Source organism: Periophthalmus magnuspinnatus, chromosome 9 (assembly GCF_009829125.3).
Source record: "Periophthalmus magnuspinnatus isolate fPerMag1 chromosome 9, fPerMag1.2.pri, whole genome shotgun sequence".
NCBI lineage: Eukaryota > Metazoa > Chordata > Actinopteri > Gobiiformes > Gobiidae > Periophthalmus > Periophthalmus magnuspinnatus.
The window spans coordinates 137,920-163,260 of NC_047134.1; the positions used below are offsets into that span (position 1 = coordinate 137,920).

The 25,341-nt window shown below is 46.4% G+C and overlaps 1 protein-coding gene across 1 annotated transcript in view; it reads left to right on the forward strand.

Annotated features, from left to right (window-relative positions):
- pcsk5b (proprotein convertase subtilisin/kexin type 5b) overlaps positions 1 to 25,341 on the forward strand; it is a 101,054-nt gene that overhangs the window by 72,248 nt on the left and 3,465 nt on the right. The window contains exons 23-36 of the mRNA XM_055224479.1: positions 905 to 1,105; positions 3,287 to 3,355; positions 6,474 to 6,534; positions 7,079 to 7,224; positions 7,800 to 8,006; positions 9,544 to 9,627; positions 10,628 to 10,814; positions 11,875 to 12,089; positions 14,037 to 14,279; positions 17,912 to 18,145; positions 19,370 to 19,550; positions 21,027 to 21,244; positions 22,994 to 23,094; positions 25,141 to 25,339. Coding sequence (XP_055080454.1) covers positions 905 to 1,105; positions 3,287 to 3,355; positions 6,474 to 6,534; positions 7,079 to 7,224; positions 7,800 to 8,006; positions 9,544 to 9,627; positions 10,628 to 10,814; positions 11,875 to 12,089; positions 14,037 to 14,279; positions 17,912 to 18,145; positions 19,370 to 19,550; positions 21,027 to 21,244; positions 22,994 to 23,094; positions 25,141 to 25,339 — 2,346 coding nt within the window. The remainder of the gene's footprint in view (positions 1 to 904; positions 1,106 to 3,286; positions 3,356 to 6,473; positions 6,535 to 7,078; positions 7,225 to 7,799; positions 8,007 to 9,543; positions 9,628 to 10,627; positions 10,815 to 11,874; positions 12,090 to 14,036; positions 14,280 to 17,911; positions 18,146 to 19,369; positions 19,551 to 21,026; positions 21,245 to 22,993; positions 23,095 to 25,140; positions 25,340 to 25,341) is intronic.

The window sequence follows — 25,341 nt, forward strand, 5'->3', positions numbered from 1 at the left end:
ACGGGTCAAATGCAGGTTTAACCCAGAGACAGGACGGGTCAAATGCAGGTTTAACCCAGAGACATCGAAGGACGGGTCAAATGCAGGTTTAACCCAGAGACAGGACGGGTCAAATGCAGGTTTAACCCAGAGACATTGAAGGACGGGTCAAATGCAGGTTTAACCCAGAGACATTGTAGGACAAATGCTGAGGACACATGTGTTTAGTGGAAAGTGTACAAGTCTGAATAAAACCCCAGTAATTAAATGAATGATAGACTGATGTGTTTAATGCCATACTGTGGAATATTTGTGTCAGATCTTCTGCATCTGAGGCTTTAAGTCGGCGTGTTTCTCTGAGTTTGAAAAGCACAGACTGAACGTGTTCGACCTCTGCAAATCCTTTGAGACGTGTTTACAAAGATCTGAAGTGCAGACAGGAGCGCTCACTCTGCTCAGACTCGTCACAACAGACTTTTAATTAAACTCAATGAGACGAGTGAAAAACAGCCTGATCTCACCCTCAGAAAGAAGAGGAACCAAACGACAAGTGCCCTTTAAAAAGTCCTGTAGCACAAAAGCTCAAAACGCTCTGTTCCACCTTGTGATGTCATCAAGTGGTAGTTTTCAAGTGAACGGCTCCTTTTACCTTTAGTTCAGTCGAGATAAGTGACAACTCCAGGACTGAAATGATCCAAATGTTTCTAGTGAAGGTGGAGTTTAAAAACACAGTGGAGCACTTCCTGTATCACCACATGATGACATCACAAGGTGGAACAGACTGTTTTCAGTTTGAGAGAAGAACTCAGCCTAAATCTGCAGGTTTGTGTGTTAAATATGTGAGAATGAAACAAAACACAACTCCAGGTCTGTTTTTGTCTCCATTTCGTGCCATCCAGGACTTTAATGCTTCTGTTGTCCTCAGATGTCCATGGGGTGGCGCGGTTCCTGTTTGAGGGTCAGTGTCGTCTCTCGTGTCCAGAGGGTCACTTCCACTCTGTGCAGAGTCGCTGTGAGCAGTGTCCTGACCACTGCTCCTCCTGCTCCTCCTCTCTGCTCTGTCAGCACTGTGAGGCCGGGTATAGACTGAAGGGGGCGCTGTGTGTGCCCCTTCAGTGCGCCAAAGGTCAGTCCACACGCACAGCACGCCAGGGTGGGACAGGGGGCGCTGTGCCACTGCAGTGCACACGAGGGTGGGACAGGGGGCGCTGTGCCACTGCAGCGCGCACGAGGGTGGGACAGGGGGCGCTGTGCCACTGCAGTGCACACGAGGGTGGGACAGGGGGCGCTGTGCCACTGCAGCGCACACGAGGGTGGGACAGGGGGCGCTGTGCCACTGCAGTGCACACGAGGGTGGGACAGGGGGCGCTGCTGACACACACCTGTGCCTCAGGGTCAAGTACAAAACAAGGTCAAAGTAAAATCTAAAAAAAAAAAAAAAACTAAAATCTAAAACAAGTTTGGAATTAATCTGAGTCATAGTTTTGATGTTTTTAGAAAATAATCAAAGAGAAACATAATGAAAGAAACATTTAAACATTTAAACATCTAAACATTTAAACATTTAAACGTCTAAACGTCTAAATGTCCCAGAGTCTCAGAGTTTTCCTGCTCATGTCTGACTCAGGAGCTGTGTCAGTGTGTTAGCCTGGTCCAAAGCAGACCTCCTCCTGTCCTCCCTCTGTCCTCCCTGTGTCCTCCCTCTGTCCTCCCTGTGTCCTCCTTCTGTCCTCCCTCTGTCCTCCCTGTGTCCTCCCTGTGTCCTCCCTGTGTCCTCCCTCTGTCCTCCCTCTGTCCTCCCTGTGTCCTCCCTGTGTCCTCCCTCTCTCCTCCCTGTGTCCTCCCTGTGTCCTCCCTGTGTCCTCCCTGTGTCCTGCCTGTGGCCTCCCTCTGTCCTCCCTGTGGCCTCCCTGTGTCCTCCCTCTCTCCTCCCTCTGTCCTCCTTGTGTCCTCCCTGTGTCCTCCCTCTCTCCTCCCTGTGTCCTCCCTGTGTCCTGCCTCTGTCCTCCTTGTGGCCTCCCTGTGTCCTCCCTCTGTCCTCCTTGTGTCCTCCCTGTGTCCTCCCTCTATCCTTCCTGTGTCCTCCCTGTGTCCTGCCTGTGGCCTCCCTCTGTCCTCCCTGTGTCCTCCCTGTGGCCTCCCTGTGTCCTCCCTCTGTCCTCCTTGTGTCCTCCCTGTGTCCTCCCTCTGTCCTCCTTGTGTCCTCCCTGTGTCCTCCCTCTATCCTTCCTGTGTCCTCCCTGTGTCCTGCCTGTGGCCTCCCTCTGTCCTCCCTGTGTCCTCCCTGTGGCCTCCCTCTCTCCTCCCTGTGTCCTCCCTGTGGCCTCCCTGTGTCCTCCCTCTCTCCTCCCTGTGTCCTCCCTGTGGCCTCCCTCTGTCCTCCCTGTGTCCTCCCTCTATCCTCCCTCTGTCCTCCCTGTGTCCTCCCTGTGTCCTCCCTGTGTCCTCCCTCTCTCCTCCCTGTGTCCTCCCTGTGGCCTCCCTGTGTCCTCCCTCTCTCCTCCCTCTGTCCTCCTTGTGTCCTCCCTGTGTCCTCCCTCTGTCCTCCTTGTGTCCTCCCTGTGTCCTCCCTCTCTCCTCCCTGTGTCCTCCCTGTGTCCTGCCTCTGTCCTCCTTGTGGCCTCCCTGTGTCCTCCCTCTGTCCTCCTTGTGTCCTCCCTGTGTCCTCCCTCTCTCCTCCCTGTGTCCTCCCTGTGTCCTGCCTCTGTCCTCCTTGTGGCCTCCCTGTGTCCTCCCTCTGTCCTCCTTGTGTCCTCCCTGTGGCCTCCCTCTCTCCTCCCTGTGTCCTCCCTGTGGCCTCCCTGTGTCCTCCCTCTCTCCTCCCTGTGTCCTCCCTGTGGCCTCCCTCTGTCCTCCCTGTGTCCTCCCTCTGTCCTCCCTCTGTCCTCCCTGTGTCCTCCCTGTGTCCTCCCTCTCTCCTCCCTGTGTCCTCCCTGTGGCCTCCCTGTGTCCTCCCTCTCTCCTCCCTCTGTCCTCCTTGTGTCCTCCCTGTGTCCTCCCTCTGTCCTCCTTGTGTCCTCCCTGTGTCCTCCCTCTCTCCTCCCTGTGTCCTCCCTGTGTCCTGCCTCTGTCCTCCTTGTGGCCTCCCTGTGTCCTCCCTCTGTCCTCCTTGTGTCCTCCCTGTGTCCTCCCTCTATCCTTCCTGTGTCCTCCCTGTGTCCTCCCTCTGTCCTCCTTGTGTCCTCCCTGTGTCCTCCCTCTGTCCTCCTTGTATCCTCCCTGTGTCCTCCCTCTGTCCTCCTTGTGTCCTCCCTGTGTCCTCCCTCTGTCCTTCTCTGTCCTAAATGTGTCTCTTACTCCTCCTCAGGGGAGGTGGCAGACACTCGGGGGGAGGCGTGTGTTCCCTGTGATGAAGGCTGTCAACTGTGCAAATACAGTGAGTACAACACGACGCCACAGCTGCCCTGGGGCAAACTGACGGACACATGACGGCAGAGGACATGTGACTGCAGAGTACACGTGACGACAAAGTACACGTGACAGCAGAGTACACGTGACTACAAAGTACACGTGACGACAAAGTACACATGACAGCAGAGTACACGTGACTACAAAGTACACGTGACGACAAAGTACACATGACAGCAGAGTACACGTGACGACAGAGTACACATGACAGCAGAGTACACGTGACGACAGAGTACACGTGACAGCAGAGTACACGTGACGACAGAGTACACGTGACAGCAGAGTACACGTGACGACAGAGTACACGTGACGACAGAGTACACATGACAGCAGAGGACACGTGACAGCAGAGTACACGTGACAGCAGAGTACACGTGACTACAGAGTACACGTGACGACAGAGTACACATGACAGCAGAGTACACGTGACTACAGAGTACACGTGACGACAGAGTATAAGTGACAACAGAGTACACGTGATGACAAAGTACACGTGACAGAGTACACGTGACAGCAGAGGACACATGACTGCAGAAGACACGTTACTCCAGAGGACACATGACGACAGAGGACACGTGACCGCGGAGGACACGTGACTGCGGAGGACACGTGGCAGCGGAGGACACGTGACAGCGGAGGACACGTGACAGCGGAGGACACGTGGCAGCGGAGGACACGTGACAGCGGAGGACACGTGGCAGCGGAGGACACGTGGCAGCGGAGGACACGTGACAGCGGAGGACACGTGACAGCAGAGGACAGACATGTTCATGATCTATAATGTGATGAAAATAATGATCAGAATTCCAGATGGGGGCGGGGTCTGTATCAGTCTGTATATTTAGACTGTAACAGACCTGTCGCCAAACAGGAAGTGATCATGGGTGCACTTCCTGCTCCATCGACTCTGTCTCTGCTGCTTCAGACTCATTTTGGTCTTAAATGTTCGTATTAACCCTCTACATGATCCTGGGGTTTTTATTTCACTATTGTGTCTGTAAATCAAGATCTGAACATTAATAACAGACAAATCAGGTCCTTCTTTCCTCGAGGTCGCTCCTGTTAGCGTTAGCAACACGTTTGACAGCCTCACTCCTGATTGGCTCTTTGGTTGCTACGATACTTGGGGTTGGAATTCCAAATATGTAACTTCTCCAGACTCGTCCCTGTGGCGGCTCGAGCCTCGACGAGCCTCATGTGGAGCTGTGGCTGTGGTGACGTCAGACTCGGTTTCCTTCACCAGTTCAAACTCAGTGGTTCTTTGTGGTGCTGTGACCTGAGCCTCTTTAACCGACTCTAAACCGACTCTAAACCGGCTCTAAACCGACTCCAAACCGGCTCCAAACCGACTCTAAACCGACTCTAATCCGACTCTAAACCGACTCCAAACCGGCTCTAAACCGACTCTAAACCGACCCTAAACCGGCTCTAAAGCGACTCTAAAGCGACTCTAAACCGACTCTAAACCGACCCTAAACCGACTCTAAACTGAACTCTAAATCGACTCTAAACCGAACTCTAAATCGACTCTAAAGCGACTCTAAACCGACTCTAAACCGACTTTAAACCGGCTCTAAAGCGACTCTAAACCGACTCTAAACCGCCTCTAAACCGACTCTAAACCGACCCTAAACCCGCTCTAAACCCGCTCTAAACCGGCTCTAAAGCGACTCTAAAGCGACTCTAAACCGACTCTAAATCGACTCTAAACCGACTCTAAACCGACTCTAAACCGACTCTAAACCGTCTCTAAACCGACCCTAAACCCGCTCTAAACCGGCTCTAAAGCGACTCTAAAGCGACTCTAAAGCGACTCTAAACCGACTCTAAACCGACTCTAAACCGGCTCTAAAGTGACTCTAAACCCACTCTAAACCGGCTCTAAAGCAACTCTAAACCGACCCTAAACCGACCCTAAACCCGCTCTAAACCGTCTCTAAACTGAGTCTGAACTCCTCAAACAGTAGAACAAGTAGAATCCTTTTATTTGATTGACAGCGTCTGCAGAGATGACGTCGCCCGAGGCTGCAGATCTGTGTTGGTACAAGCTCTGCCCTCCACAGACTCCAGAGCCACATTCCACAGAGAGCGTGAGCCGTACACCCCTGTCATTATGAGCCACAGGGAGGAGGCGCAGAGGGAGCGCTCCCCCCCTCTGTGCCACACAGAGAGGAGGCGCAGAGGGAGCGCTCCCACCTCTGTGCCACACAGAGAGGAGGCGCAGAGGGAGCGCTCCCCCCCTCTGTGCCACACAGAGAGGAGGCGCAGAGGGAGCGCTCCCCCCTTGTCCAGTTTAACCTGAGCTGGAGGTCAGAGGTCAGATCCTCAGGTGGATTCTCTGTGTAAATGTCAGATGTGTTTGACCTTTGACCTGGTTTATGTTAATGTCTCTAATCACTCGACCGATCCACATGAAACTAAAACTGTCTTTAAGTTCTCCTCTCCCCTCCTCTCTTTCTCCTCCTCTCTCTCTCCTCCTCTCTCTCTCCTCTCCCCTCTCTTTCTCTCTCCTCTCTTTCTCCTCCCCTCCCCTCTCTTTCTCCTCTCTCTCTCCTCTCCCCTCCTCTCTTTCTCCTCCTCTCTCTCTCCTCTCCCCACTCTTTCTCTCCTCTCTTTCTCCTCTCTCCTCCTCTCCCCTCTCTTTCTCCTCCTCTCTCTCTCCTCTCCCCACTCTTTCTCTCTCCTCTCTTTCCTCTCTCCTCCCTCTATCGTCTCTCCTCTGCAGATGGTGAAAGTTTTAATGTTTTTTTTTCCTGGAGGAGGTTTTAGTGATACTGCAGTGCCCTCTGCTGGTGACAAGGCAAAAGTGTGTGAAGTGTGAGAAGTGTGTGTGTATATATATATATATATATATATATATATATATATATATATATATATATATATATATATATATATATATATATATTCAATTCATTTATTTTTGTAACACCCAAAATCACAACAACAGTTGTCTCGAAGGGCGTTGTGGACATATATATTTATATATATATATATATATATATATATATATATATATATATGTGTGTGTCTGTGTGTGTATGTGTATATGTGTGTGTATAATATAAATGTGTGTGTTGTTGCAGAGGAGGGATCAGACTGGTCGCAGAGAACTGTGTGTGTCCAGTGTGAGGACGACTATTATCAGTGAGTGAAACACAAACGAGAGTAAAACAAAAATACAACACAAACGAGAGTAAAACAAAAATACAACACAAGCGCTCCACCCACATGCTCCACCCACAAGCCTACATCACACATGCTCTGTCCACAAATCTACATCACACATGCTCCGCCCACAAGTCTACATCACACATGCTCTGTCCACAAATCTACATCACACATGCTCCGCCCACAAGTCTACATCACACATGCTCCGCCCACAAATCTACATCACACATGCTCCGCAAGACAATTCTCCCTAAAAATACAAAAACATGATACAAATAAATACAGAAGTAAATACTCCCTCTTTAATACTCCATAGAAGTGTAACACCCCAACTTTAATTAGATAAAACTGATCCTCACATGTTGCTAAACTGGTTGCTGCTTGTTTTTTCTAAACTCAGCCTGGTTGTTGCTTGTTTTTTCTAAACTCAGCCTGGTTGTTGCTTGTTCTTTTCTAAACTCAGCCTGGTTGCTGCTTGTTCTTTTCTAAACTCAGCCTGGTTGCTGCTTGTTTTTTCCAGGTTGGGGTCAGACTGCCACAGGTCGTGCCCAGATCGGACCTTCAGTTTGGAGCAGACGAAGCAGTGCGCCCCCTGTGACGACCAGCACTGCCTGAACTGTGACCAGAGCGAGTGCTACTGGTGCGAGGATGGCTTCTACGTGTCCAGTAATGCCCTGTCCTGGAACATTTATAAGAAAGCAAATGAGAGCATTTGAGAACAGTGTAGACCTCCACAAGCATGTTCTGAGTTCAGACTTTACATCTTGAGCCTGTTAAAATGTGAAGTGTATATTTAGTTTCAATGACAAATCGTCCATCTCTTTGTTTCTAATAACCAGAGGTGGAAGAAGGAAAAAAATACTCAAGTAAAAGTATCACATAAAAAAAATACCTGCAAGAGTAAAAAGTACAAGTATTTCTCACAGATTTTGAGTCTTATAAAACTTCAAATGTGGTGATTTTGATCAAAATTTGAGCTGAATTTTGTTCAACAGAAACAACTGGATTAGTTTTTTTCTGTCTGTTTTTATTTGTATATTTTTGTTTTGCTCAAACTACGAACATGAAAATAAACCCTCAGCCTTTTCAGTCCTGCTCAAAAATGTGGTGTAGTAGAAAGTAAAAATCTCTCAAACATAGTGAAGTAAAAAGTACACATATAAAAGTATACTTGAGTACAGTACTTTGGTTGTTTTACTTCTTTACGTGACCTCTGCTGATACTGTCTCGTGTGTTTTCAGGTGGGGAGTGTGTGGACTACTGCAGCCCTGGGTTTTTCGCAGATGACCGGAGTCAGACCTGTGAGCCGTGTCATTACACCTGTGTGACCTGCGGGGGGCCTCGTCACGACGACTGTGACACCTGTGGGCGGGGCTTCACTCTGATGGGCGGGGAGTGTCTGAAGGGTGCAAAGCTCGGACCCTGCAAACAGGGGTTCTACAGAGACGGTACGGAGCGTTCTCACTTCTGAGTTTTTCCCTTTCAGAAGATAAAGACTTTTTACATTACTAATCACCATGGCAACAATCCTCATTTTTCATATTCACCTCATCAGCAGTTTAAATCATGGACAACCAGGACTAGTCCATTTTAAGTGTTTGCATCAGTCCAGCTGTCACGGTGATGCTAACAACAACTAGCACGCAAGCTAACAGGCTCGAGGATGATAAAAACGTTTTAAATTACATAAGAAAAGCACACGACGTTCTTATATACACACAGTGTTCTTATATACATATACACACTGTGTTCTTATATACACAGTGTTCTTATATACACACGACGTTCTTATATACACACGCCGTTCTTATATACACACAGTGTTCTTATATACATATACACACGACGTTCTTATATACACACAGTGTTCTTATATACACACGACGTTCTTATATACACACGACGTTCTTATATACACACAGTGTTCTTATATACATATACACACAGTGTTCTTATATACACACGACGTTCTTATATACACACGACGTTCTTATATACACACGCGTTCTTATATACACACAGTGTTCTTATATACACACAGTGTTCTTATATACACACGACGTTCTTATATACACACGACGTTCTTATATACACACGCCGTTCTTATATACACACGATGTTCTTATATACACACAGCGTTCTTATATACACACGACGTTCTTATATACACACGATGTTCTTATATACACATGCCGTTCTTATATATACACGGCGTTCTTATATACACACGATGTTCTTATATACACATGCCGTTCTTATATATACACGGCGTTCTTATATACGCACGCCATTCTCTTATATGCACAGCGTTCTCTTATGCGCACGGCGTTCTCTTATACGCACGCGTTCTTATATACGCATGGCGTTCTCTTATACGCACGGCGTTCTCTTATACTCACGGCGTTCTCTTATGCGCACGGCGTTCTCTTATACGCACGGCGTTCTCTTATACACACGGCGTTCTCTTATACTCACGGCGTTCTCTTATACGCACGGCGTTCTCTTATACGCACGGCGTTCTCTTATACGCACGGCGTTCTCATATACACACAGCGTTCTTATATACGCACGCCGTTTTCTTATACGCACAGCGTTCTTATACGCACGGCGTTCTCTTATACGCACGGCGTTCTCTTATACGCACGGCGTTCTTATACGCACGGCGTTCTCTTATACGCATGGCGTTCTCTTATATACACACGGCGTTCTCTTATACGCGCGGCGTTCTCTTATACACACGGCGTTCTCTTATACGCGCGGCGTTCTCTTATACGCGCGGCGTTCTCTTATACGCGTGGCGTTCTCATTTCACTTTGACTCTTTATCTTCTCATTTCATTTGTTTTTTCTCATTCGTCTGTTTTAGCCTCTATCTGTCTCTTAAGGAAGTTCACTGTGAGAATTTCTTGCAACAAAACTGCAGCTTTATCCTGTTTTTAGGCCCAACATTCTGAAAAATGTTTTGTGTTTTGTGCTGTTTGCTCAGAAATCGGGCGGTGTCAGCTCTGCTCCTCCTTCTGCTCCTCCTGCTCTGGCCCCAGAGGGACAGACTGTCTCAGCTGCTCTGCAGGTAACACCTCCACATCAACCCAACAAACTTATTCACAGGATTTGACACATTTTCTGACGTGGGAAGGTTTTGTCCTGTTTAAAAACTCAATTTCTGTGGAGCCTTTTAAAAATAAGGCAGAGCGAGATCCGAGCTCAGAGAGAGGATGGAGTTTGAGGCAATTCGTGTTTGGAACGTAGAATTTCACAGTGCGTTTTATAAAAGGAATCTGTCTCAACCTCAAACTGAGTCACGAGTCCTTCTTAAAGCTCCTGTATCACACAAACTGGCTCTGGAAGCTTTGATCCATGTTCTAATGCTCCTCCTCACAAACAGACCTGGAGTTGTGTTTGTTTCATTCACACATGTTTGAGTCACACTTTATTATTAGTCTGTTACATCTACAAAGCTCAAAATGCTCTGTTCCACCTTGTGATGTCATCAAGTGGTAGTTTTGAAGTTAGCATCTCCTGTTAACCAGGACTGAAATGATCCAAATGATTCTACTGAAGGTGGAGTTTAAAAACACAGTGGAGCACTTCCTGTATCACCACATGATGACATCACAAGGTGGAACAGAGTGTTTTCAGAGAGAAGAACTCAGCCTAAATCTGCAGGTTTGTGTGTTAAACATGTGAGAATGAAACAAAACACAGCTCCATGTTTGTTTGTGACGAGGGAACGACAGAACAGATCAGAGAACAGAGGAATATGGGACTTTCACTCTGGGGTCTAGATGCCAAAATGTGATTCCATTTTGTATCTCGGGGTTGCAGTTGTAGCTGGTGATGGCGTCTTTGTTGTCAGTACTGACGTGTTTGTCAAGATTTTGTTATGTTACTGTAAAATGTGTGTTTTATTTAACTTCACCTGTTGTTTTTGTTTAAACCTTGCAAGGTACTGTTTAATTCAGTTTTTTGTGTTTTAGTGCGTGAGTCTCGTGTTTCGTCGTTTACATCTCTGATCGTTTGTGTCTTTTGAAGCTTCATAAATTATTGCCCCTCCCACTGTTTCTGTCCAGGGCAGTTCCTGACCGCTAATCAGACCTGCTCCAGTCGCTGCCCCTCTGGGAGCTTCTCCAACAGGACGTCAGGGCGCTGCGAGGAGTGCTCCCACGGCTGTGTGGTGTGTGAGCGCCCCCTGCAGTGTCTGCACTGTCATCACGGGCTCGTGCTGCAGGACGGGGCCTGTGTGGACCACTGCCTCAGGTCTGTGTGCACTGTCTGTACTGCTAGCATAGCACCGTCTGTACTGCTCTTCGCTCACGTCAGTCGTCTCTTCGCTCGCAATCGTCTCTTTGCTCGCAGTCGTCTCTTCGCTCGCAGTCGTCTCTTCGCTCGCAGTCGTCTCTTCGCTCACGTCATTCGTCTCTTCGCTCACGTCAGTCGTCTCTTCGCTCACGTCAGTCGTCTCTTCGCTCACAGTCGTCTCTTTGCTCACGTCAGTCGTCTCTTCGCTCGCAGTCGTCTCTTCGCTCACGTCAGTCGTCTCTTCGCTCACGTCAGTCGTCTCTTCGCTCACAGTCGTCTCTTCGATCACGTCAGTCGTCTCTTCGCTCACAGTCGTCTCTTTGCTCACGTCAGTCGTCTCTTCGCTTACGTCAGTCGTCTCTTCGCTCACATCAGTTGTCTCTTCGGTCGCTGTCGTCTCTTCGCTCGCAGTCGTCTCTTCGCTCGCAGTCGTCTCTTCGCTCACGTCAGTCGTCTCTTCGCTCACGTCAGTCGTCTCTTTGCTCACATCAGTCGTCTCTTCCCTCACAGTCGTCTCTTCGCTCGCTGTCGTCTCTGCACTCACTGTTGTCTCTTCTCTCAGAGGGTTTCCTCGTGACGGCGTGTGCCCGGCGTGTCTCTTCGCTCACAGTCGTCTCTTCGCTCACGTCAGTCGTCTCTTTGCTCACGTCAGTCGTCTCTTTGCTCACGTCAGTCGTCTCTTTGCTCACGTCAGTCGTCTCTTCGCTCACAGTCGTCTCTTCGCTCGCAGTCGTCTCTTCGCTCACTGTCGTCTCTTCTCTCAGAGGGTTTCCTCGTGACGGCGTGTGCCCGGCGTGTCTCTTCGCTCACAGTCGTCTCTTCGCTCGCAGTCGTCTCTTCGCTCACAGTCGTCTCTTCGCTCGCAGTCTTCTCTTCGCTCACTGTCGTCTCTTCTCTCAGAGGGTTTCCTCGTGACGGCGTGTGCCCGGCGTGTCTCTTCGCTCACAGTCGTCTCTTCGCTCACAGTCGTCTCTTCGCTCGCAGTCGTCTCTTCGCTCACTGTCGTCTCTTCTCTCAGAGGGTTTCCTCGTGACGGCGTGTGCCTTCCCTGTTTGCCCGAGTGCTCTTCCTGCCGGGGTAATGCCTCCACCTGCCTCAGCTGCGAGCCGCCACACCTGCTGCTGGAGCACACCTGCTGGGGGCGCTGTCCTCGGGGGTACTACAGCTCGGGGTCAGAGTGCAAGGCCTGCCCCCCCGACTGCAGCGAGTGCAGCCAGGACGGACTCTGCACAAGTGAGACTTCTGTCCTTCACTGACACGACAAAAACAATCCAGCTTTTTCAGTTCTGATACGATACTGATACTTTGACTTTGATCTGCCGATACTTGACATGAACCGATACCAGCGCAGGGACGGGAAAGGACGTTTATTTCTTTAAACACAGTCAAATTATTCAATTCAACTTTATTTCTATAGCACATTAGGGGCTAGTGTTAAATACCGGGGAGAGGAGGCGGGGCTAGTGTTAAATACTGGGGAGAGGAGGCGGGGCTAGTGTTAAATACCGGGGAGAGGAGGCGGGGCTAGTGTTAAATACCACAGAGGAGAGGCGGGGCTAGTGTTAAATACTGGGGAGAGGAGGCGGGGCTAGTGTTAAATACCGGGGAGAGGAGGCGGGGCTAGTGTTAAATACCGTGGAGAGGAGGCGGGGCTAGTGTTAAATACCACAGAGGAGAGGCGGGGCTAGTGTTAAATACTGGAGAGAGGAGGCGGGGCTAGTGTTAAATACTGGGGAGAGGAGGCGGGGCTAGTGTTAAATACTGGGGAGAGGAGGCGGGGCTAGTGTTAAATACCGTGGAGAGGAGGCGGGGCTAGTGTTAAATACTGGGGAGAGGAGGCGGGGCTGGTGTTAAATACCGGGGAGAGGAGGCGGGTTTTCAGTCTAGTCTTAAACTGTGTTACAGACTGAGAGGATGTGACAGGCAGAGGGCGCTGTTCCATAGTCAGGGCTCTGTCTCCTTTGGTCTTGAGGCTTTGGGCTCAGCAGCAGGAGCTGGTCAGCTGACCTCTGACCTCTGACATCCAACAGTGTAAATGTCACTTATCTTTATTATGGAAATGTTCTGGGCCTAAATTGGCCTCATTAAATCTAATTAAAGGTCTAGAACATCTGCTTAACCATTATCATAAAACCGATACCGATCCGGCAAACGATTCAGTATCAGTATCGATGCATCTGTAATAACAACCAAAACACAGGAAGTGGCAGTGAGTTTTTAAAAGGAGTCTCTGTGTCATCAGTAAACAAGATTATATCAAACATGCAGAGATAACTTTGACAAAATGAACACGATTCTGTGACATTTTAAACATCCACCTCATGTGTTTTTATCTGTAATGACTAAATGAGGCGAGGGCTGGACCGTGTCGACCTCTCGTTGACCTGTTGACCTCTCGTTGACCTGTCATCTGTGTCACAACAGCCACTCGTGTAGAATCAGGAAGTAACATGATGAAATCCATGGAAATGGTGAACTATGGGCCTTTCTTTACACAAACGTAAAGTGGTGACGAGTTACACATTCTGAGAAGAACACGAGACATACAGAAAAAATATGAAATACTTTAGTTTAGTCTTTGTTTTTATGAGTTTATGAACAAACTGAAATTATAACAGCTGGTTTCCATCTGCAGTCCCTGATTTACACAAATAAATATAAATATAATGCTGTAAATATGCTCTGATACACTGTCTGTAAAAAAACACTTCAATGGGCCAATTTCCTCTATTTTCTGATCTGTTCTAATGTTGTTTCCTCGACACAAACAGACCTGGAGTTGTGTTTTGTTTCATTTAGGCTGATTTAGGCTGAGCTCTTCTCTCAGATTGAAAACACTCTGTTCCACCTTGTGATGTCATCATGTGGTGATACAGGAAGTGCTCCACTGTGTTTTTAAACTCCACCTTCACTAGAATCATTTGGATCATTTCAGCTCATGGAATTGACACTTATCTCTACGGAACTAAAGCTAAAAGGAGCTGAAAACTACCACTTCATGACATCACAAGGTGGAACAGAGCTTTGGAGATGTAGACAGACTAATAATAAAATTTAGAACATGGATTAAAGTTCACATGAGTCTATTTTGTTTAATACAGGACCTTTAATCTTAATAAAGAGGTGATGTGTTGTCTTCTAGTGAGACTGTTCTAATCTGACCTTTGACCCTGTGTCCAGAGTGCTCACAGTTCTACTTCCTGCACTCCGCCGCATGTGTAGAGGACTGTCCCTCTGGCTTCTTCGTGGACGTGCCAGGTCAGGAGTGTCTGAGGTGCCACAGCGAGTGCTCCACCTGTGACGGACCCGATTCAGACGACTGTATCCTCTGCTCCAACCCCAGAGCCGTGCGGTACAGAGGGCAGTGCCTGGGCCAGTGCCCCAACACCACCTACTACGACCGGGACACGGCCGAGTGCAGAGGTGCTACTACTGCCCCCGGTGGCTCCTTTTTAAATCACACCCACGTCTCCAGTTTTATTTTTTTAATCGGTGATACTCGTAGGATTCGGCAGCGTCGCGTCGTCATTTTGGTACAAATGTAAAAAAAATCCACTGGTCGAGTGTGATGTGCGACATCAGCTCCCATTGGACATTGGATTTTAACTCGTCTGACTCTTTTGTTTTAACTCGTCTGACTCTTCTATGTTTTAACTCGTCTGACTCTTTTGTTTTAACTCGTCTGACTCTTCTATGTTTTAACTCGTCTGACTCTTCTATGTTTTAACTCGTCTGACTCTTCTTCTTTTATGTTATAACTCGTCTGACTCTTCTTCTTTTGTTTTAACTCGTCTGACTCTTCTTTTGTTTTAACTCGTCTGACTCTTCTATGTTTTAACTCGTCTGACTCTTTTGTTTTAACTCGTCTGACTCTTCTATGTTTTAACTCGTCTGACTCTTTTGTTTTAACTCATCTGACTCTTTTGTTTTAACTCGTCTGACTCTTCTATGTTTTAACTCGTCTGACTCTTTTGTTTTAACTCATCTGACTCTTTTGTTTTAACTCGTCTGACTCTTCTATGTTTTAACTCGTCTGACTCTTTTGTTTTAACTCGTCTGACTCTTCTATGTTTTAACTCGTCTGACTCTTCTGTTTTAACTTGTCTGACTCTTTTGTTTTAACTCGTCTGACTCTTCTATGTTTTAACTCGTCTGACTCTTTTGTTTTAACTCGTCTGACTCTTCTATGTTTTAACTCGTCTGACTCTTTTGTTTTAACTCGTCTGACTCTTCTATGTTTTAACCCGTCTGACTCTTCTATGTTTTAACTCGTCTGACTCTTCTTCTTTTATGTTATAACTCGTCTGACTCTTCTTCTTTTGTTTTAACTCGTCTGACTCTTCTTCTTTTGTTTTAACTCGTCTGACTCTTCTTCTTTTGTTTTAACTCGTCTGACTCTTCTTCTTTTGTTTTAACTCATCTGACTCTTCTGTGTTTTAACTCGTCTGACTCTTCTATGTTTTAACTCGTCTGACTCTTATTTTGTTTTAACCCGTCTGACTCTTCTTTTGTTTTAACTCTTCTGACTCTTCTTCTTTTGTTTTAACTCTTCTGACTCTTCTTCTTTTGTTTTAACTCGTCTGACTCTTCTTCTTTTGTTTTAACCCGTCTGACTCTTCTTCTTTTGTTTTAACTCGTCTGACTCTTCTTCTTTTGTTTTAACCCGTCTGACTCTTCTTTTGTTTTAACTTGTCTGACTCTTCTTCTTTTGTTTTAACTCGTCTGACTCTTCTTTTGTTTTAACTCGTCTGACTCTTCTTCTTTTGTTTTAACCCGTCTGACTCTTCTTCTTTTGTTTTAACTCGTCTGACTCTTCTTCTTTTGTTTTAACCCGTCTGACTCTTCTTCTTTTGTTTTAACCCGTCTGACTCTTCTTCTTTTGTTTTAACTCGTCTGACTCTTCTTCTTTTGTTTTAACCCGTCTGACTCTTCTTTTGTTTTAACTTGTCTGACTCTTCTTCTTTTGTTTTAACTCGTCTGACTCTTCTTTTGTTTTAACTCGTCTGACTCTTCTTCTTTTGTTTTAACCCGTCTGACTCTTCTTCTTTTGTTTTAACTCGTCTGACTCTTCTTCTTTTGTTTTAACTCGTCTGACTCTTCTTCTTTTATTTTAACTCTTCTGACTCTTCTTCTTTTGTTTTAACTCGTCTGACTCTTCTTCTTTTGTTTTAACCCGTCTGACTCTTCTTCTTTTGTTTTAATTTGTCTGACTTTTCTTTTGTTTTACTTCGTCTGACTCTTTTGTTTTAACTCGTCTGACTCTTCTTCTTTTGTTTTAACTCGTCTGACTCTTCTTTTATGTTTTAACTCGTCTGACTTTTCTTTTATGTTTTAACTCGTCTGACTCTTCTTCTTTTGTTTTAACTTGTCTGACTCTTCTTTTGCTTTAGCTCGTCTGACTCTTTTGTTTTAACTCATCTGACTCTTTTGTTTTAACTCGTCTGACTCTTCTATGTTTTAACTCGTCTGACTCTTCTTCTTTTATTTTTTAACTCGTCTGACTCTTCTATGTATTAACTCGTCTGACTCTTCTTTTGTTTTAACTCGTCTGACTCTTCTTTTGTTTTAACTCGTCTGACTCTTCTATGTATTAACTCGTCTGACTCTTCTTTTGTTTTAACTCATCTGACTCTTCTTATGTTTTAACTCATCTGACTCTTCTTTTGTTTTAACTCGTGTTCTGTCGCTGAAGTTTTTCTTATAAAGAGAAACAAACCCAGAGCTGATCATTTTACAGCTGTAGTCAAACTCTGTTTTCATGGACTTAATATTGTCAGTGTGTCCTTGAGCAAGACACTTCACCAAACACCTTTTATTATTCATTGATTTATTATTTATTAATTTTACACAAATTAAACATGTCACATCTGAGAGAAACTGAAATCTGAACAGTTTAACTCATCCAAAAGTCCCATGTGTTTCTGAACATGTTTGTAGAGGTTTAAGGTACAGGGAGGGCATCTGACGCACACAGGGAGGGCATCTGACACACACAGGGAGGGCATCTGACACACAGGGAGGGCATCTGACACACACAGGGAGGGCATCTGACACACACAGGGAGGGCATCTGACACACAGGGAGGGCATCTGACACACACAGGGAGGGCATCTGACACACACAGGGAGGGCATCTGACACACAGAGGGAGGGCATCTGACACACAGGGAGGGCATCTGACACACACGGGGAGGGCATCTGACACACACGGGGAGGGCATCTGACACACAGGGAGGGCATCTGACACACACGGGGAGGGCATCTGACGCACACGGGGAGGGCATCTGACACACAGAGGGAGGGCATCTGACACACAGGGAGGGCATCTGACGCACACGGGGAGGGCATCTGACACACACGGGGAGGGCATCTGACACACAGGGAGGGCATCTGACACACAGGGAGGGCATCTGACACACACAGGGAGGGCATCTGACACACAGGGAGGGCATCTGACACACACAGGAAGGGCATCTGACACACACAGGGAGGGCATCTGACACACAGGGAGGGCATCTGACACACACAGGAAGGGCATCTGACACACACAGGGAGGGCATCTGACACACAGGGAGGGCATCTGACACACAGGGAGGGCGTCTGACGCACAGAGGGAGGGCATCTGACACACACAGAGGGAGGGCATCTGACACACAGAGGGAGGGCATCTGACACACACAGGGAGGGCATCTGACACACAGGGAGGGCATCTGACACACAGGGAGGGCGTCTGACGCACAGAGGGAGGGCATCTGACACACACAGGGAGGGCGTCTGACGCACAGAGGGAGGGCATCTGACACACACAGGGAGGGCGTCTGACGCACAGAGGGAGGGCATCTGACACACAGAGGGAGGGCATCTGACACACACGGGGAGGGCATCTGACACACACGGGGAGGGCATCTGACACACACGGGGAGGGCATCTGACACACACGGGGAGGGCATCTGACACACACAGGGAGGGCGTCTGACACACACAGGGAGGGCGTCTGACACAGGAGACAGTTTTGTGACTTGTTAAAGACTTGAATTCCCTCGTGTCCCGCCGCAGAGTGTGACGCCACGTGCCTGACCTGCTCCGACCACCTGCCGTCGTCCTGTGTCTCGTGCTCAGAGGGCCGCCTGCTGGACGCCTCGGGTCACTGCGTGTGGTACAGCCGCTGCTCCGTGCACACTTACATGGACGCGAGCGGAGAGTGTCAGAAGTGCCACGCCTCCTGCCGCCGCTGCTCTGGACCCGGACCGGACCGCTGCTTCAGCTGCAACGCCCCGCACTTCCTGCTCAGTGCGTCACATGACCAGGAATCATTTATACGATATTCTGCAGAGGTGTTAAGTGATGATGTCACTTCCGGGTCCAACCAGAAATTTTTTTTTCCTTTTTCTTCAAATAAGAGAGTTTCAAAAACTGTTGAACCACAAACTGTGTCAAATATGTAAATATAGTAATGTTATAGCGTAACATTATCCGTGTGTCTCGCTAACGCTAGCTTAGCCTAGCTTAGCATCTTACCTCGACCTCCCTCGTGCACTTTCTGTCACAGTTTGTTGGCGTTAAAAGACTACAATCCTCTTTTTTCCTAAAAAAAAAAAAGAGACTCAAATGTCCTTTATGTTCCTCCTCACATATTTAACACCTGCTGCACCTGCTACCTCCCCTTTAAGAGGCCCAGGGGAGGCCCAGGTGAGGCCCAGGTGAGTCAGAACATGTAAACAGTGACACCTAGAGGCTGAGTGAATGTGTGAGTGGTTTCTTGGTGTAAAGAGCTTTGAGCGGCTTGAAGGTGGAAAAGTGCTGTATAAAAATATAAAAATTACAAACAGGTTTATTATTTTCAATCAGCTGATGTTCAGGCCCAGAGGTGACATCGCACTTAACGTCCTGTGGGTTTGTGATGATGCCACGATATTCGATCAGTCGATAGGGATGAAACGAAACAAATCTCACCAGATAAAAAGCCCTAACACTGTGCTCATGTGGAAAATGATCTGTTCTGTGATTTAATGTGTTTGTTTGGATCAGGACTTCACTCGTTCAGAAGCTCATCTGTATTTACAAAATGCAGAATGAAAGAAAAATTATGAAATAAATACAAAATCTGAAACCAAAACTGAACTGAAGCACAGCGTTTCCCCAGTGTAAATGAAGTCATAATATCGACCTGTTCTTGTGTCAATTCCTTTTCTCCAATAAAATTGAATCATGGTGTTGTTCAGAGAGTCGGGTTAAACTCAGAGCAGCACTTGTCCAGATCAGTTCAAATCTCTTCTGTCGAGTTCCTCCAGACTTAAAATGGCATCGCAATGTCAACATTCAAACCTGTTTTACATAGTTTAAAAGTCCAAATGTGCAGAACATTATAAAACATGATTATGTGTTTACATTTTCTTCAGTAAAAGGCGATGTTAAATATTGTCTTTTAATGATTTATCTGCTGTTCTGTGAAGTGAACATCATGAGCCTGTTGTTGTTCTCGTGTCTTGTGTAACGAGTTTCTGTGTGCGTCAGATTCGTCGTGCGTTCTGAAGTGTCCTGACAGTTTCTTCGCTGACAGTTCGGACGAGCGGGTTTGTGAGCGCTGCCACTGGAGCTGTGCCCAGTGCAGCGGGCGCCACAGCCTCCAGTGTGACCGCTGTAAACCCGGGTACTACGCCCAGGCAGGGGGCTGTGTGAAGACCTGCTCCCCCAGGTACTGTGTCACTCACAGGAGTGAACGTGTGAGAGTGAGACTCAGAGGAGTGAATGTGTGAGAGTGAGACTCAGAGGAGTGAACATGTGAGAGTGAGACTCACAGGAGTGAACATGTGAGAGTGAGACTCACAGGAGTGAACATGTGAGAGTGAGACTCACAGGAGTGAACATGTGAGAGTAAGACTCACAGGAGTGAACATGTGAGAGTGAGACTCACAGGAGTGAACATGTGAGAGTGAGACTGAGGAGTGAAGGTGTGAGCATGGGAATCACAGGAGTGAACGTGTGAGAGTGAGACTCACAGGAGTGAATGTGTGAGCTTGAGACTCACAGGAGTGAACGTGTGAGAGTGAGACTCACAGGAGTGAACGCGTGAGCTTGAGAGTCACAGGAGTGAACGTGTGAGAGTGAGACTCACAGGAGTGAACGTGTGAGAGTGAGACTCACAGGAGTGAACGTGTGAGAGTGAGACTCGGGAGTGAACGCGTGAGCATGGGAATCACAGGAGTGAACGCGTGAGCTTGAGAGTCACAGGAGTGAACGTGTGAGAGTGAGACTCACAGGAGTGAACGTGTGAGAGTGAGACTCGGGAGTGAACGCGTGAGCATGGGAATCACAGGAGTGAATGCGTGAGCTTGAGACTCACAGGAGTGAACGTGTGAGAGTGAGACTCACAGGAGTGAACATGTGAGTGAGACTCACAGGAGTGAACGTGTGAGTAAGACTCACAGGAGTGAACGTGTGAGCGTGAGACTCACAGGAGTGAACACGTGAGCGTGAGACTCACAGGAGTGAACGCGTGAGAGTGAGACTCACAGGAGTGAACGTGTGAGAGTGAGACTCAGGAGTGAACATGTGAGTGAAATTCACAGGAGTGAACATGTGAGAGTGACATGTGAGAGTGAGACTCACTGGAGTTAACTTTTATTTTTATTTTATTTATTTATTTGAAGGACAGTGTGCAGATACATTAAAAAGATGGCTGCACCAGATTTAGTAAAATGCTCATTTCCATCTGTAGTCCTTGATGTCACAAACATTAAAAAACAATTTACATATAAAAAGTGCAATACAAAAGACAATATACAAGTGTGCAAAATTTTCAATACATAGTGCAAACTACAAGTTATTAAAGTGCGAGACATATGCAACAGATATCAGAATAAATACAGTATAGTAGCTATCAGATGATACCCACATGTGAGTGTACTTCTAGAGTAGATTTTAAACTTGTATTTGAGGGTCAGTACAGAGTTTCAGTACTTACATGTGATGCAGAGTCTGTCACTAGTGATAATTCTCAGCTTCTGTCTCTAGTTGGACCTTTGCCTTCACACACACACCCATAACAGCCATTACACAATTTAATTAATCTTAAAATAGTATAATTAATTGGATTTTGTATAAAAAGTGATCTAAAAACACTAAAATAACATTTTATTTCTAAGTTTGACCCTGCTCTGCCCCTATTCAGTCATTTTGGAAACCCCATGTCAATGACGTGTGAGCGTTGTGACCCGTCATGTGACGCCTGCAGCGGCCCCGGGGCCTCTCACTGTCTGAGCTGTCGGGAGCACTTCCTCTACCTGCCCCACAGGGGGCAGTGTGTGCAGCACTGTCCCGATGGATACTACCAGGAGCACCAGAGCAAGAGCTGCCACAGGTGCCACGCCTCCTGCAAAACCTGCAGCAGTGAGTCCAGGGATATACACACCTGTATATGAACACTACACACCTGTATATGAACACTACACACCTGTATATGAACACTACACACCTGTATATGAACACTACACACCTGTATATGGACACTACACACCTGTATATGTACACTACACACCTGTATATGAACACTACACACCTGTGTATATGTACACTACACACCTGTATATGGACACTACACACCTGTATATGGACACTACACACCTGTATATGTACACTACACACCTGTATATGAACACTACACACCTGTGTATATGTACACTACACACCTGTATATGAGCACTACACACCTGTATATGAACACTACACACCTGTATATGAACACTACACACCTGTATATGAACACTACACACCTGTATATGGACACTACACACCTGTATATGGACACTACACACCTGTATATGTACACTACACACCTGTATATGAACACTACACACCTGTATATGTACACTACACACCTGTATATGAACACTACACACCTGTATATGAGCACTACACACCTGTATATGTACACTACACACCTGTATATGAACACTACACACCTGTATATGGACACTACACACCTGTATATGGACACTACACACCTGTATATGTACACTACACACCTGTGTATATGTACACTACACACCTGTATATGAACACTACACACCTGTATATGAACACTACACACCTGTGTATATGAACACTACACACCTGTATATATGAACACTACACACCTGTATATGTACACTACACACCTGTGTATATGAACACTACACACCTGTATATGTACACTACACACCTGTGTATATGTACACTACACACCTGTATATGAACATTACACACGTATATAAACACTACAAACCTGTATATGAACACTACACACCTGTATATGAACACTACACACCTGTGTATATGAACACTACACACCTGTATATGAACATTACACACATATATAAACACTACAAACCTGTATATGAACACTACACACCTGTATATATGAACACTACACACCTGTATATATGTACACTACACACCTGTATATGTACACTACACACCTGTGTATATGAACACTACACACCTGTGTATATGAACACTACACACCTGTATATATGAACACTACACACCTGTATATATGAACACTACACACCTGTATATATGAACACTACACACCTGTATATGAACATTACACACCTGTATATATGAACACTACACACCTGTATATATGAACACTACACACCTGTATATATGAACACTACACACCTGTATATATGAACACTACACACCTGTATATATGAACACTACACACCTGTATATGAACATTACACACATATATAAACACTACAAACCTGTATATGAACACTACACACCTGTATATATGAACACTACACACCTGTATATATGAACACTACACACCTGTATATATGTACACTACACACCTGTATATGTACACTACACACCTGTATATATGTACACTACACACCTGTATATGAACACTACACACCTGTATATATGTACACTACAGGTATATGTACATATACAGGCCTGAAGTGCATATATGTACACTACATGTACATACACAGACATACTATTTATCAGTTAAAATAAAGATAGATTTTAGAACATTTCTTGTGTAAATGAACCTTGTGTAGAGACGTGTCTCCTCAGAGGACGATGGTCACTGCTGCAGAGTAAAATACTGAGTCTGTTAAATCTCACTGCACCTTCTGTGTCTTCCAGATGAGGGCGCCATTTTCTGCCTGTCCTGTTATGAAGGATACAGGTTTTTCGGGGGCATTTGTGAGTCCAACTGTGTCGTAGGCACGTACCAGAGCTCTCCTGTAAGTACTGCAAATACTTCTACTACACAGTACATAAGCACAGTCAGAAGTATTACTATGTACTACTGTATGTGTATTTCACAAACAAACAGGACCGCGTCAGCAAAACTTTTAACTTAATAACCGGTATTTCAGACCATAATCTCACATTGGTCTGGAGAAAACTGCCCAAAAGTCGTTACAGAAACCAAAACAGAGAAGTTTTTACCTCTTTTATCCAGAAACGGGACATGGAGCAACTTGACACTGATATTAAAAACACTGTGCATAATGACCTTGTCAGTGGCCAGGACGCAGAACAGGCCTGCAACACGCTTAAAAATGCAGTTCAAATTCTCTTAAAATATACAAAAACACAGCAGAGAAAATTTAAAAGTAAAAAGGCTCTCCCTTGGTTTAATGACAATTTATGGCTCCTAATGAAGGAAAGGGATGCCACTCTTAAAAAGTATCTCAAATCTAGGTTGGGATCAGACCAAATGATGTTCAAGAGCCTCAGAAATAAAGTAACAGGTCAATTAAGAAAAGCAAGAGCAGACGTCTTCTTAGAAATCATTAAACAAGCTAAAGGAAATAGTAAAATTATATGGAGATGTATCAACAAATTATCTGTGAGAGAGCGGACCAGCAACAAACCCATTGAACTTAACAAAACCTGTAACAACAGTACACTCCCACCGGCGGGACAAGCCACTGAAAAGGACAGCTTAATTGTGGCGAATATGTTTAACAACTATTTCATTGCCTCCATCCAAGAACTATGTCCTCCCTTAGAGCTGCCTCCTGTACTTCAGGATGGATCCAGGGCAATATGGAAGGACCCCCATCTTTTTTGGAGGGTGCAATGGACCTGATGTGTGTGAGTGAAGATAGGGTCATTAAAACTATCTCTGCACTATCAAATTCCAAAGTAAAGGACTCATGGGGTCTAGATCCACTCTTTTTAAAGAAACATAAAACCGTCTTTGCAGCATCAAGTATGCATATAATCAATCAGTCTTTTAATGAATGTCTATTTCCAGAAGTTTTTAAAACAGCTATAGTAACACCTATTTTTAAGTCAGGAAACAGAGGGGCTGTCACAGATTATAGACCCATCATTGTTGCTGTATTACTTGTTTGATTAGTCTGTTGAACACTAATCTGTACTTTTGAATTCTTGCTCTGATCTGTACTGTATTGTTTTTACATTGTACGTGTTAATTGTTGTTTTAATTGCTGTTTAACTGTTATATTAGTTGTTGTTTTAGGACTACAGATGGAAAGTAGCATTATGCTAAATCTGGTGCAGCCATCTTTTAATGTAACTGCACATTGTCCTTTAAATAAAGTAAAGTACCACTGTATGTGTATGTACTACTTCAAACTGTGTTTGAAAATGAGATCTGTGCACAGAGCGAGAGCGTCACAGCAGCTCAACGTAACATTTAAGAATATCAAACAAAGCAACAAAAGTTTAAACATGTCATTTCACTTTGAGCGAAGGCGACAGTAACAAACATGAGGAAGTCCTGCGAGGCCTCGCTCTATGACGAGGTCCTGTGTGCGGGGCCTCGCTCTACGACGAGGTCCTGTGTGCGGGGCCTCGCTCTACGACGAGGTCCTGTGTGCGGGGCCTCGCTCTACGACGAGGTCCTGTGTGCGAGGCCTCATTCTACGACGAGGTCCTGTGTGCGGGGCCTCGCTCTACGACGAGGTCTTGCGTGCGAGGCCTCATTCTACGACGAGGTCCTCTACGATACGCGTAGTGTGGTCTGTGTATTGATCCCTTTCTCCAGGCCTCTGCTGACCCGAGTGCGCCCCCTTCTGACAGTAGACTGGTGTTATATCTGTTTCTTTTCTCCAGGACGGCGCTCGGCTGGAGTGCGCCGCGTGTCACCCCTCCTGTGTGGACTGTAGGGGACGCTGTAGTCTTGTATTTGTATTGATCTGTTTCTTTTCTCCAGGATGGCGCTCGGCTGGAGTGCGCCGCGTGTCACCCCTCCTGTGTGGACTGTAGGGGACGCTGTAGTCTTGTATTTGTATTGATCTGTTTCTTTTCTCCAGGATGGCGCTCGGCTGGAGTGCGCCGCGTGTCACCCCTCCTGTGTGGACTGTAGGGGGCCCTCTCTCGCCCACTGCACCGTGTGTCCCGCTCTGCAGATGCTCTCGGAGGACGGCCGGTGTCTGAGCTGCTGTGGAAAAGAGTTTGTGAGAGACGGAGAGATGTTCTCCTGGGAGTGCTGCGACTGCTCGGCCTCCAGGGGT